The 13304-nt window shown below is 39.6% G+C and overlaps 1 protein-coding gene across 2 annotated transcripts in view; it reads right to left on the bottom strand.

Moving 5' to 3' along the window:
• SLC38A4 (solute carrier family 38 member 4) overlaps nt 1-13304 on the bottom strand; it is a 74541-nt gene that overhangs the window by 26372 nt on the left and 34865 nt on the right. The window contains exons 2-5 of one of the 2 annotated variants that reach the window (XM_075014017.1): nt 6940-7000; nt 4563-4619; nt 2404-2634; nt 1145-1235 (exon numbers count right to left, since the gene is read on the bottom strand). In XM_075014017.1, the coding sequence (XP_074870118.1) occupies nt 1145-1235; nt 2404-2522 (210 nt within the window). In that variant the 5' untranslated portion in view covers nt 2523-2634; nt 4563-4619; nt 6940-7000. Of the gene's footprint in view, nt 1-1144; nt 1236-2403; nt 2635-4203; nt 4237-4562; nt 4620-6939; nt 7001-13304 lie in introns of those variants that run through there. The other variant, XM_075014009.1, reaches the window with a different exon arrangement.

The following is a 13304-nucleotide window of genomic DNA, read 5'->3' as shown; positions in this document are numbered from 1 at the left end:
ATCTAAAACCGATTTTTGCTGCTGTCTACACAGTGGGAAGCTGATGGGAGAAACTCTCCTGTCGACTTTCCTTACTCTCATGACTGACAGGAGTACTGGGTCAATGGCAGCACCATGACAGTTCGATTTAGCATGTCCCCATTAGGTGCACTAAATCAAACTCCATAAGAGTGACTGCCAGTGGGTTGATCTTCACCTGAGTGTAGATGTACCCACAGTCTAAGGAGGCTAACTCAGGCTTTCTGGATTGCAGTGTGCTCCTGTGATTTTCTAGATGCCTAAGTATTAGATGCTGTGATGTTCAGCATCACAACACTGAACTCCATTGGTGCATCCAGGCCTAAGACACATTCTTCTTTGCATATGAGAGAAGTCTTTTACAGTTCAATGGCACTACTTGTGTGTAAAGCTAAGCATGTGTATACATGCATGTCTGGGGCCTAAGATTCATGTAAATAAGATTACATTTGACCCCATTCCTGTGAAGTCTGGCTGTAAACTAAAATGTGACTAAAACTGGATCTGCTGGTTAAATGTTGATTTGCTCCAGATTACAAAATTTCTTTCTAACTAACTGAAAGTAGGGTTACCATATTCAACCTTTCAAAAAAGAGGGAACTCTGAGAGGGATCGTATCTAAATCATTATTCACCAGCTCACATTATATTAATGTGTTATAGTATATATAGTAAATTAATACAATGTGAGTTGGTAGATACTGATATAAATACACTCCTCAAGGTTTCCTCTTTTTTGAAAGTTCAAATATAGTAATGCAACATGAAAGTTGAAGCATGGGATTTAAAATTCAAGCCTTTCTAGCATTAGCAGTAACAGATATTCTGTGGGGCAAATATTACCCTCAGGAACATCTATGTAAATCCACTGAAAACTAATAGTTGTAACTAGAACTTCTGGGACAGTGGGCTGGCACAGAGTTAATGAGGGCAGCATTAACACTTGATGTTAAAGGCAGACAAATAGTAGCCACTTTGCTAAGTCAGGAATAAATGGAACGTGCTGGTAAGATTCTTTGGTGAGCTTTGCAGTAACATTGCTCACATTTGAAAAGAGACTCGTGTTGACACTTCCCAATTCCCCAACATTCCTGTTTCCACAAATTAAAAACTATTAATAAACTTACATATTCCTCCTGATAGTCTGCCAATTTCTTTTTACCCAGAAATCCATTTGGAAGGAACTTCTGACTTTCTGCATCATCGTGAGCAAATTGACTGAACAGAAAAAAAAAAAAGCAAAATAAGAAAACTGAGGACAGATCCAATGCTCACTGACATAAATGGAAAGCCTCTCCTGGCATCAGTCAGGCCCAGTATTCAGAACTCCGCACTCTGTTTTATTCAGAAGTCGTTGGGAATTTTATAGAAGGAAGCGCTGCATTAAAAGTGAATGAGATACTCAGGATCTGGCCTACCGGCTTTGTTTAGTTTTAAAGAAGCCTAAACCACACATGGGAGATTCGTAGCATTGAATACACCTCCCAACTTCTGTCAACAGCACTTCCTTCTTCAGCAGCATTTTTCTTCACAGTATCATACATCCTGTTCATTCTATTTACATTCTTTCAGGCTACCCTTTACCCTCTACCTGGGAAGCCCTGTCTACCAAGTGTCCACATCTCCATTTTGTACCTTTCCTCAAAACACATTTCTTTGTACCCTGCCACTGTTAACTCTGCCCCTGAATAATTTCTATTATTTACTGACATTAAACAAAACCACTTACAGAAAGCTGTATTGCACCACAATGTGGTCATTCCAACTATTGGTCGCTCTGTACTTTACGTACACTATCTGAACCCTTGTGTTATTATTTGTTGTTTGATCTCAATCTGTTATCATGCAACCCCCCACCCCCCGAGCAGTAGTTCCCAAACCCCAGTAACTCCCCAAACCCCGATTGGCCCCAAGCCCTCAATCACCCTCCCAAAACCTTTTGTGGACCCCCATCAAAGCCGATTCCGGTGAAAACAATGTGCTAAACTTAACAATCATTTATATCTAGGTGTCAAAGAACCCTGTAATTGCCTTTATAAATATATAGATATTACAAGAACTTAGTGTTTTTTTATACTGGCTAGCATGTGTTCATAGTCATGAACTGGGCCGTCAGTGCTGGCAAATCTCAGTACAGATTTTAGCTATGCAGCTCACTATTGACCTGGAATATCTCAGCTTGTCGACCCAGAATGATAATCATGTCAAAAGAGTGCACTGATTTTGTGCTTGGGGAATAGCCACAGAGCAATTACACTAATTTTAATCTGTGACCTAATCTGAATTTAATTTCAGGGTGACCAAAGTGAAGGACTTAATGCACCTGTTAGTCTTTGATTACCTCCTTTTAGTGTGAACATAAAGCCCTTTTCATTTACGTACATACCTGCTAATAGTAGCTTTTTCTGGATCTATTATATCATTGTAGCTGTCTTCAATGCTTTCTCCGCTATTGCTCTCCTCATCAAGTTTGATGTTGACATTTTGCAGTTCCATGCGATCCATTTGAGCAGTCAGCGCTTTCTAGTTCACACACCAGCTTCCACAGTGTAAACAATACTGTACCTTCTGCTTACTGGTTCTCTCCACCATGTGTTAACTTTTGGAACACTCTGTTCTGCAAACAGAACACAAAAGAACTCAGAATTTTCCTCAAATTAGAGAAATGATTGTGATTCACTCTGTTGGTGTTTGTTCTTTGGAATAACATTCAGAGAAGCTACTATAGCAGACTGGGAAAATTCTGTATAAATACAAGCACAATATTCTTCTTTGTACATCATCTTTTCACTTGGTCTTTCTCAAAATGTAAGAAGACATATCTACAAAATAGATTTTCAACATTTCCTCGAATATTAATAAATCACTGGTATATAGGGTCTGTCTATAAATACTTATCATTGTAAATAGGTGTAATATAAAATCTGGCAAAATTAATTTGTTAAATTCTTTCCTTTTACTTGATATCCTGGATAATCCTGTTACAATGCATGCTTAACTAGATATTAAATATATCAGGGTTGGGTTGTTGATAAGAAAATGGTACGCGTAAACGTTAATGACTATCATATGAGGTTGCTACAATAAAATTATTCTTCTGAAGGAACAAGTTGGTGTCTTGAAGCATGTATTACCAGATAAATATGGTTATATATTAAAAAGAATCAAGCTGCTGGTGCCTGCTCTATGCACTTCACTACCTCACATCTCAGTTTAATACTTGTTCATCAAAACTATGAGATCGTTTTAGATTATGTAAACTATCACTCACACAGAATCCTTACATATTTATACAGTTTGTTATGCCTCCCTCTCGTAAGAGGAGGGGTATGGATAAATAATAATTACCACCTGGAAAAATAATAATCTTTTTATGTGATCCACCATAAACCATGTAATTTATCCTATAGACAGTATGATTGTGTGTTCTGGCATTTACATTGGTTTATCCTTACAATTTCAGTTTACCGATACACATTTACATTTGTTTACTCATTCCCACGTCTAATAATAAACTATTGCTATTATGCTGCTGTACCACACTTTTTCACTTCTAAAAGTGTTTTAGCAAACTGACTTAACAATAGCATCCCCATTTCATGGATGGGAAAACAAAGGCACAGAGAGATGAATGACTTGCCACAAGTCGTACAGATGGTTATTGACACAGCTGGGTATAGAAATACAGACCCCTGACTCTTTGTGCCTCCCACTACAACACACTAAATGAATCCATTATATGTTTCCTGAGCTGTATACAAGCAAATAAAATGCTGTATTCTTAATGTATAATTAAATGTCCTGAAACATTGCAGAATAAAAATTACTATTAAAAACCAGCAAAATCACTATTCTGTTTTTCCTTACTGTGTCCCTAATCCTGAAATTACTTCCTAAATTTCTCCATTTTTTGCGTTAATGGATGTTTAGTTCCTTGCTCAATTATCAAACCTTCAGTTATCTATATTGCCGTTAATATGCCATTCCCAACATGAATGCTCTCTAACCTATTTTTAGCAGCACAATGTTAAAGTGTGCATGTAAAATATAAACTTTAAACAACAGTGCAGATTAAAACTGACCTTATATTAAAAATTAAGACAAACTATCTTACTCTAGTAACAGTTATTTTTATTTAATCATTGAAAAGCAGAATAATATCATGATATTTTTGCCAATCTCCTACCAGTTGCTCTGTTTATTCCTTTCTGCTGCCACTCCAGCAGTTAGTCTGACTGATTACTGAATCTGGCATTAGGTCAGAGATAGCTAGGCAGGCTTGCATTCCAAGGATCTGATTTTGCCCACTGGGAACATGAATAACTTTTCAGCTGAAGCAATGAAAAGAACTGGTTCCTCACTGAGTCAGTGATAAACTCAATTACGACAATACCCCTAAAACTAAAATATTTTGCTTTCCAAAACGCAGTCACATAGGATCCAGACGTTTCTTTTAGATCTATGTCTATGAAAAGCAGACCAGTCAAACACAGAACCTGCCAGTGATAAAGAAAATCTCTGTTGTGAACACTAACAAATACTCACTTTAGAGAAGATTCTTCCGGTTGTATCAGCCCTGCTAAACTGATTTTTTTTAAAGAGCTGAGAAACAAAGAGAATAGTGTAAGAGAAACACTGCCATGGACTGATACAGTGATTAGGCTAAGAAAGACATTCTGTACGACACAGTCTATACTGTATTTGGAAAGGAAAGAAGAATCTCACAGAAAAAAATTCTACTAAGGGTATAGGTACTATTTTAAAGGCTAATTCTTCAAACACTTAAGTGCTTTATTTTACTGATTGTCTGAAAGGATTACGAAGTCGCTCGTGTGGGACTGTTGTCAGCATCAGGCATTTGGTACTGAATCACAGTCAATCTTAGGTCCCAATTCTGCAAACGCTAAAGAGTATAGGGTGTATTACCACCCAGATCTTTATCAGTGTTTGGAGGATCAGGCTCTTTATTTCTTGAAATCCTCTCTCCAGTTCCCTAGTTTCACAAACTCTTGCACATGCAAGTAACTTTGAGTATGTGAGTTGTCCCAGACGCCATTGGAATACACACATGCCCAAAGCTACTCTCATGCATAAGGGCTTGCAGGATAGGGGCCTGCGTACAATTATGTTGCTGCACATCAACTACGTGAGCACTTAGTTTGAAAAATTGTAATCAGTTCCTCTGTCGTGCCAGTGTTCCTTATGCTGCACACTTCTCACGCATAAGAAAATCTTACGATGAAATGTGCAGTGCTTTTGCAGCTCTGTTGCTCCCAAGAGCAGAGAGAGATGACACAGGTGAAGCAATATCTTTTTTGAACCAACTTTTGTTGATGAAAAAGACAAGCTTTAGAGCTATATAGAACTGAAGAAAATTGTGTGTGTAGTTCAACAACTTGTCTCTTACCCTAACACAAGCTGGTCCAGTAAAAGACATTATCACACCCTCCTTTCCTCCCTGAAATTGTATACATTTTTACATAATAAAAAGACTACTAATTACTATGTGTATATATGTTCTTTAGATTTCATTACCATGTATTTTTTAGATAACCAACTTTTTACCATCCAGTCCTTAAAGTCTTAGGCCCTGTCCTGCAAACATATGTACGTATACGTAACCTTACTCATATAAGAAATTTTATTAAAATTACTGGGACAACTCATGTAAGCAAACTTGGGCACTTGCATAAGTTTTTGCAGATTCAGGGTCTATGTTATTTATTCATGGAACTGGAAGGTCAATTTTTTCAGAAATTTATTAATATTTCAAGGCATGTTTTATGCAAGGCAGTGAATGCATTGAATTGTTAATAATCTTACCCAAATCTTTGTGCAACCAGTTATTTATTGCGCAAACTTTTGAAATTTGATCACCTCAGATATGTAACTACATGCAAATCTATTTTTATCTTGTGTCTGGGTGGAAAAAATGCCGCATGCATAAAATCTCTGTTGCACTTTACCTCCAAAAGAATTTATTCACATAAAATATACTGTTCACATAAAATCCCAGGTGTGTGCAAGAGGGTTCTAAAAAGCTGAATTTTCCAACAGCTGGCGTATATATCAAAAATATAATACAGCTTTCACCAACTCAGCTACCAGCCAATGCTGTGTATAGCTACTGTTACCCCGAGAAGCACAAGCGGCAATGTCTTTTCTCCACAAAGCACTTCCAAAGGCACAAACGTAAAAAAAGGGAAGAACGGCTAAGCAGCAATATTATGCACCAGCTCCATTTTTCTAGGTAACACCAGCGCTAATTCTCCCGCTTAGGTATATGTCTCAGAAAAGTCTGCTGGCTTAACTATGTTCTTTAAACCCAGCTGCGACAGACCTAGTCTTTTGCTCCTTCTTGTGGAACAAGAAGGAAGACGGAAACAAAAGCATGTTTTTTTTTCTTTTAAGATATGACACTGAAATGAACATTTTGGATGCACAAAGAATTATCCCTCTAAAGTATATTCTAAAAACCTAAGTAAGCTTAAGTTAATCTGCTGGTAATGAAATTTGCGTTACAATAGAACATAATTTTCTTAAAAGGCCCTCAGATAATATATTCAAATAACTCCTTTTCAATATGTAATGAAATACGAAAAACGTGAACTTGTTTTTCTATTTTATTTCACAGCAATTTTGATTTATATTCTGTGTTGCATCTAGGATTACGAATGAGCCGAGGTTTATCAAATAGGTTTATCTTTCACCTTATTTTATTCGCCTAACAGTTGCATTCTCAAGCATTTTGTAATGGCTGGTATTTTTGTGTCCCATCAATTCTCTTATTCTCAATGACAATGAATTTAAAAAATGAATGTTGTTTCTAAAGCAATTTTAAGATGAAATGTGCTATAATTACTACTTTAAAATAAACAGACAATTAAAATGAGCAATTTATTTCATATTCGTGTATACTTACTTGGATGTTAGCAGGTAAACCAAAAGTCTTGATAAAAATTCTCAGTAGTTAGCCAGAGGCCCTAAAAGAACAGAAGCATATCATTCTTAATTATCTAGTCAACTGCAGATAGCTCTTGCTGCTTCCTGTCTTTCTTAAATTTTGATTTTTCTGACCAAAAATGAAGATTGTATTTCGTGTCTGAGGCAAAACCAAATGCACCTGCTAATGCCAGTTACAGCTACAGCATAGCAAATCTTAACTGTCAGTCCTTCGCACTTCACTTAAATTGACAAATGAATTACACTTGCACAAAGTTACTTGTGTTAAGTGGAAGAAGTATAAAATAAAATTAATAGTCATTGTAAAAGTACATTTTTAGGTTTACCTCCAAAGTCAAACATGTAATCTTGCTTAGTTGGTTACTTTCTAAGTAATACCTTAACTTGCACCTGTAATAGAAAATTGGCTTATCTGAGACCTTGTACAGCTGGACAATCATTTAAAGACAAATGGGAGTGTACTGGACGAACCAATCAGCACTAATGATACCCCAACACCTCCCTTTGTCAAACTTGCGTCAGCGCTTTAAAAAAAGGTAAATCAATTTACTGGTGCAAACATTGGTCACAGAAGTATTTACTCTCTCAGCTTGGCATTGTAACAAAACACATATCTGCAGAAAGTTTTACCTAGACTTGTGTCATACTCAGGATGATGTAGATTGGCTGACTATCTTGTTTGCTAATCTTGATGTTCGAGTTACAATATTTGTAAACTAATTTTGCATCAGCATCAAAGTTACTGTAACACAATTAAGATATGATATTGAGTGACAACATGGTTTAGGACCTATAGCCAGGGCTTCTGCATTCTCATTCCCAGTCTACTATTGAATTAGGTCCAGATCCTAAATGGAGTTCTATCTAGGCAGTATGGGGGCCATAGGGTGTCGTTTTGACATACAGGTTGAACCTCTCTCATCCGAAACCCAGGGGACCTGACTGGTGGCGGACCGCGGGAGGTCAATATTGTCAAGCAGCATTATCAACACTTCCACTGCTTACTGGGATCTTAGAAGACATTTACAGGTACACTAGGCTAAATAACAGCACAGAACACAGAGCTCCAGGACTGGTGGCTGTAAACAAACTTTATGGGACCACCAGAAGCCTGGCAACACCCATGATAAATGGTCATCTGGCTAACTAAAGTCATGCGGGATTACTGCTGTTGTCAGATGAGAGAGTTCTGGAATCGAAACGTTCAGCCTGTACTGTTTGGCCTGTCTTTGTGGTAGTTCCCTATCTGGAAAATGATGACTATTTACTGTATTTATTTTCCTCTTTAGGCTATTGGAAGGATTCATTCTAATATCTGTAGTGCACTATATATGTGAAGTGTTAAATATTATTTATTTATTTGAATCACGTACATAAGAAGAAGCTACATTTCAATACATCAATCACATAATCTATGATTTATGCTTCTTTATTGAAATGAATAATTCTTCATAAACTATATGGGCATAGTGATTAAAACGCTGATTGCAAGAAAGAGAAAGTGCAAGTTAGGATGTTTTTTAATTCTTTTAATTTCATGCAAAGGATTACACTCCTTTAATTAAAACTGGCTAAGTAAACACATACACACACACACAAGGAAAAGCTAAATCATAAAAATTAAAAACATTACTGACAACCTGTCTAAAGGAGCTTGTGTCATTTAAAAATTTAAACAGGCCCCAATCAACCCAAAAATCACAATTCTGCCCCAAAATATTTAACTACTATTGTTACAAGTAATCCCTAATATTACTGTAACTGAAAGAAAGTAGAGAAAAAAATATTGATTTTCAGTTTGTTTACTTTGTAAACTGGGTGTAGTCGGTTTTGCCATTTCCTCTTACTGTTTGTCTGGCATTTTAAACAAATGAAAATGTGATAGCAAACCACAAAAACTGGCAGGGGAATTTGCTGATACATGTAGTGTCAACTCTGAAGCAGCTGTAAAAATTGCTTTTAATTATTTTCTTGACCTGATTGAAAATAAAGATAGATAGATAGATAGATAATCTTTAATTTCTTTTTTAAATGACAAGAACATGACTTCTAATTTAGCAATCTGCCATGACTGTCTATTTATAGCCAAATTAAGAGGACTCAAAAGAGTGACTTTCTTTTCTTCCTCCCATAATCGTGGTGATGCTAGTTTGCTCTTATGAATGGGTACATTGCCATTGATTGGAACATCTAGGACAGCATCTAGACATTTAACTCCAGGACCAGTTCCTGGACCTGCTACTGAAAAGTTGAAATGGGAGATAGATGTAATACCCTTTATTACAGTGGTTTTCAACCAGAATGCCATGGGACACTGGTGCGCCGTGAGAGCTTTCCAAGTGAGCTGAGGTTCAAGCTGCAAAGCTGCCTTAGTCCCAGATGGTGTAGGGTTCATCAATTTCCCTGCAGTGGCTCTTTGAAGAGCCACTGTAAGGGGAAGTGATGGACCGACAGGATCCTGTTCGCATTAGGAGGTAGCTGAAATCCTGCTTCCTGGCCTGAACGAGCGGCAGGGAGCCAGCCCCAACTCCCTGTGGGGGGCAAGTGGGAAGGAGGAAGGGTGGGAGCCTTTTGGAGCTGGGATGCAGTTTAAATACCTCATCCTGGCTCCCATGGGCTGGCAGGGAGGGTAGCCTGCTTTCAGTGGTCACTCATTTACTCAACATCCCTAGTACGGCATTGAGCAGATCTTGAAAACACGCCTGTGTTTGCTGTCTAAGATGGTGTTTCCTGTGATGGTTTTGAAACGTCAATGCATTTGATCCTTGTTTAGCTTGTGTGCACAGCTGTGTTGCAAACCTGTCCGGTGAGACTGCAACCATAGTAAATGTGATGTTTATGAGCAATCAATTCAGCTGAAAAAGTGGGTGCACCGTGGAATGGTTTGTCTCGTTGAAGTGTGCTGTGTTACTGTAAAGTTTGGGAAACACTGCTTTACTGGACCATGCTCTGTTGGTAGGTGGGACAAGCTTTCCAGCTTACACAGACCTCTTTTTCAGGTTTGTCTCTCTAACATCCTGGGACCAACACGGCTATGACACTGCTGCATACAATTCTGAAAAGATGTCCTTTGAGAGAAAACTAAGTCTGCTGGTCCTGGCATAAAGAGTCCAAATATCCATTACAGGTCTTATCTGTCCAGGAGGCTTGAAGTCGCCCTCAAACATGGAAATGCTAGAAAATGGATGTATTAGTTCAACCATCTTCTGTACTTACAAGGCTTTGTGTGCGGAAAGAGCTCTGTTTCTCTGGCTGAGATCTGCATTAGTACTAGCAGATGCTTTGTACATTGGACAGACTTCTAACTCCCTTAGACAAAGGGTCAACGGGCACAAAACAGACATCAAAACACTCCAGATCCACAAACCAGTTAGTCAACATTTTAATGGAATGGGGCATTCTGTCAATGACCTAAAGGTATGTGTGTTACTGAAGAGACATTATCGCACCGTTTTGGAAAGAGAAGTGGATGAGCTGACTTTTATATTCAAATTCAGCACATTAACACATAGTTTAAATCGTGATGGGAACTTTCTGAGTCACTATAGGGGTTCGTCTGCATACTTGGCTCAATCTAATTCTTGACCTTCCCCCCCGCCCCTCCACTCTCTGATTTGCTCACCTTGATTGTCTTTTTCTGATTTGTCCTCCTTGCTTGCTGTTTTTGGTTCTCTGTGTCTTAAATATTGAGTCTGTTCTGGTCTGGCTATGGCCTGAAGAAGTGGGTCTGTCCCACGGAAGCTCACCTAATAAACTATTTTGCTAGTCTTTAAAGTGCTACTTGACTGCTTTTTGGTTTGGTTATAGTCAGTGTCAGTTAGGCCTTGATATTTGACAGCATGTACAAATTGGGTGAGTCCTCTCTGCAGGTATTAGCAGTACAAATGAAGAATGGTTTGCAAGTGCAAACAAAATGCCTCCCACTTATTCACAACAATCAGTACTTTTGGTTTATGTGCACCATACATCATTCAAGGCCAAACATCATTAATAACATCTATCAGACATTTTTAATAAGAATTTGTGCCATCATTTCAGTCAGCAGTTGTCAACCAAAGCTTGCTTTGCTTACAGGTGGTGCTACATAGTATGGATAGAATAAACCTAAGGTTGCCAACTTTCTGAATGCAGAAAACCAAGTGTCCTGGTCCCATCCACAGCTGGGAACAGGGTTGGGATGTAGGAAGGGGTGAGAGCTTTGGCAAGGGGTGCAGACTCTTGGCTTGGACCAGCAATGAGGAGTTCAGAGTGTGTGAGGGAGCTATGGGCTCGTCATAGGATGTGGGAGGTCTGGGCTAAGGTGGCAGGATCTGGGATTCAGGGTCTGGTGGAAGGCTCTGGGCTGGGCCAGGCACTGGGGTATACATGGGGGGAAGAGTGCTGTGCCTGGAGATGTGGTTTCTGGGGTGGGGCTCAGGATGAGGTATGTGGTGTCAGAGCTCTGGGCTGGGACTGAGGGGTTCAGAGTGTGGAATTCAGTGGGGTATTGGGGATGGAGTCTGGGTGTAGGAGAAGGCTCATGGTTGGGGCAGCAGATGAGGGTGAAGGAGGAGGTGAGGGGTGGGGTCTGGGATTTTGAGGGGAGGCAGCGTGCAGCACCTCTGGGTTGCAGCGCAGCCTAGGAGCCAGAGAAAAATGATGCCTGCTTCCGAGAGCTGCATGGAGCCCTGCTGCACTGCTGACCGGACTTCTAATGGCCTGCACAACAGCATTGCCTGGAGTTGCTATAGAATATTGCTATAGGCAGTCTGCTAATCAGCTGGGGTGGCCTTTTAAGTGCACAGCTTACAGGGAATATTGCCTATAATACTTGTTTATGCCATTGATGTCATTGATATTGTTGCTAGATTCTTGAAAGAGAAGCTGAAAGCAGATAGTGAGGACATATATTAATACGTGCAAAATATTTTAAACGTATTGAAAAAATAAATTGTAACTAAATTCAAAACACGTTCTTGTTTGAATGCTTCCAGTAATGGACATAAACATACTCTCTGGGCTTTCACCTCAGGGCTTCTTGTTGTTCCATCCCCTAAAATAATAAAGACTATTTCAGTGAAGCCAATTTTTTCAGATCACTTGTTACAAAAATATATTTTTTGCATAACACGCTCAAGAGTATCGTACGTGGTTAGAAGGACTATTATTGATCCTGATCCTACACAGATAGTTGTACAGATGCAGAGGGTCTGCCCAGGGGATTCTTATTGCAAGCTTCTGGCTTTATATATATTCAAAAGCGCACATAATGTCTTAAGTGCTATGCAAAGAAGAAAGACGGCAGTCCCCGTTCTACAAAAACACAGGCAGAGATGTAGGGGATGAGAAAATGCAACAAGTAGCATAGCTGGGTGCTAACTGGCCGTAGCTCAGTATTTCTGTAATTATTTTGTTTATGTACAATGCATGCAAATAAAGGAATTACAGAAATACTGGGATATGATGCATAGGGAACCCCAAACTACCCTAGAGCCACGACATGTTAGTTATTTGCAAATATTACAGATCTTTTATAGTTCTGTCTACTTTGACGTGATGCTCTAACTTCCCATTCCCCAAATCACTTCTTTTTACACCATGTATTTGTTTTGGAGAACTTTCTTTGGTGGTAATACGAGAACAGACATCTACGTTTTTTTCCTTACCACCTTTCTCAAACTCATGCAATCGTAAATGCTGACTCCATGGGTGCTCTGGGGCTGAAGTGCCCAGAGGGAAAAATCAGCAGGCGCTCAGCACCTGTGGGCAGCCAAACTCCTCCCTCTTTTCCCTTCCCCTCAGTGCCTCTTGGCGGCTGACAGCCCGGCCAGCCAACTCCTTCTCCTCTCCTCACACCTCATGCCCATGGAGGACAGCTGCTTTGCAGCGTTCAGGAAGCTCTGAAAGGGTGGGGGAGGAGTAGGAGGGGCTGCACTCAGGGAACGAGGTGGGGAAAAGGTGAGTCGGGGCTGGGGGGCAAGACAGGCAGAGCAGGGGTGAGATGAGGTGGGGTTGGGAATTTATGGGAAGGGATGGAGTGTGACTGGAGCCTGGGGCAAAGAGAGGATGAAGTACCCCTGGCTACAGGAGAATCCGAAGGCCTGTGCATGCAAACATTAAGGCTGAAAGCTGACATAAAGGAATCACAATGAGAAGTCCTATGGTTCCTTATAGACTAACAGATATTTTGGAGCATAAGCTTTCGTGGGCAATGACCCACTTCGTCAGATTGCATCTGATGAAGCAGGTCTTTGCCTGTGAAAGCTTATGCTCCAAAATATCTGTTTGTCTGCGCCTAGACTACCCCTCCCTTTTGGAAGGGGCATGCAAATGCGGTGGATCGCA

Source organism: Carettochelys insculpta, chromosome 1 (assembly GCF_033958435.1).
Source record: "Carettochelys insculpta isolate YL-2023 chromosome 1, ASM3395843v1, whole genome shotgun sequence".
Taxonomy (NCBI): domain Eukaryota; kingdom Metazoa; phylum Chordata; order Testudines; family Carettochelyidae; genus Carettochelys; species Carettochelys insculpta.
The sequence above is the reverse complement of the archived record's forward strand: the minus strand, read 5'-3'. Positions and strand labels throughout refer to the sequence as shown.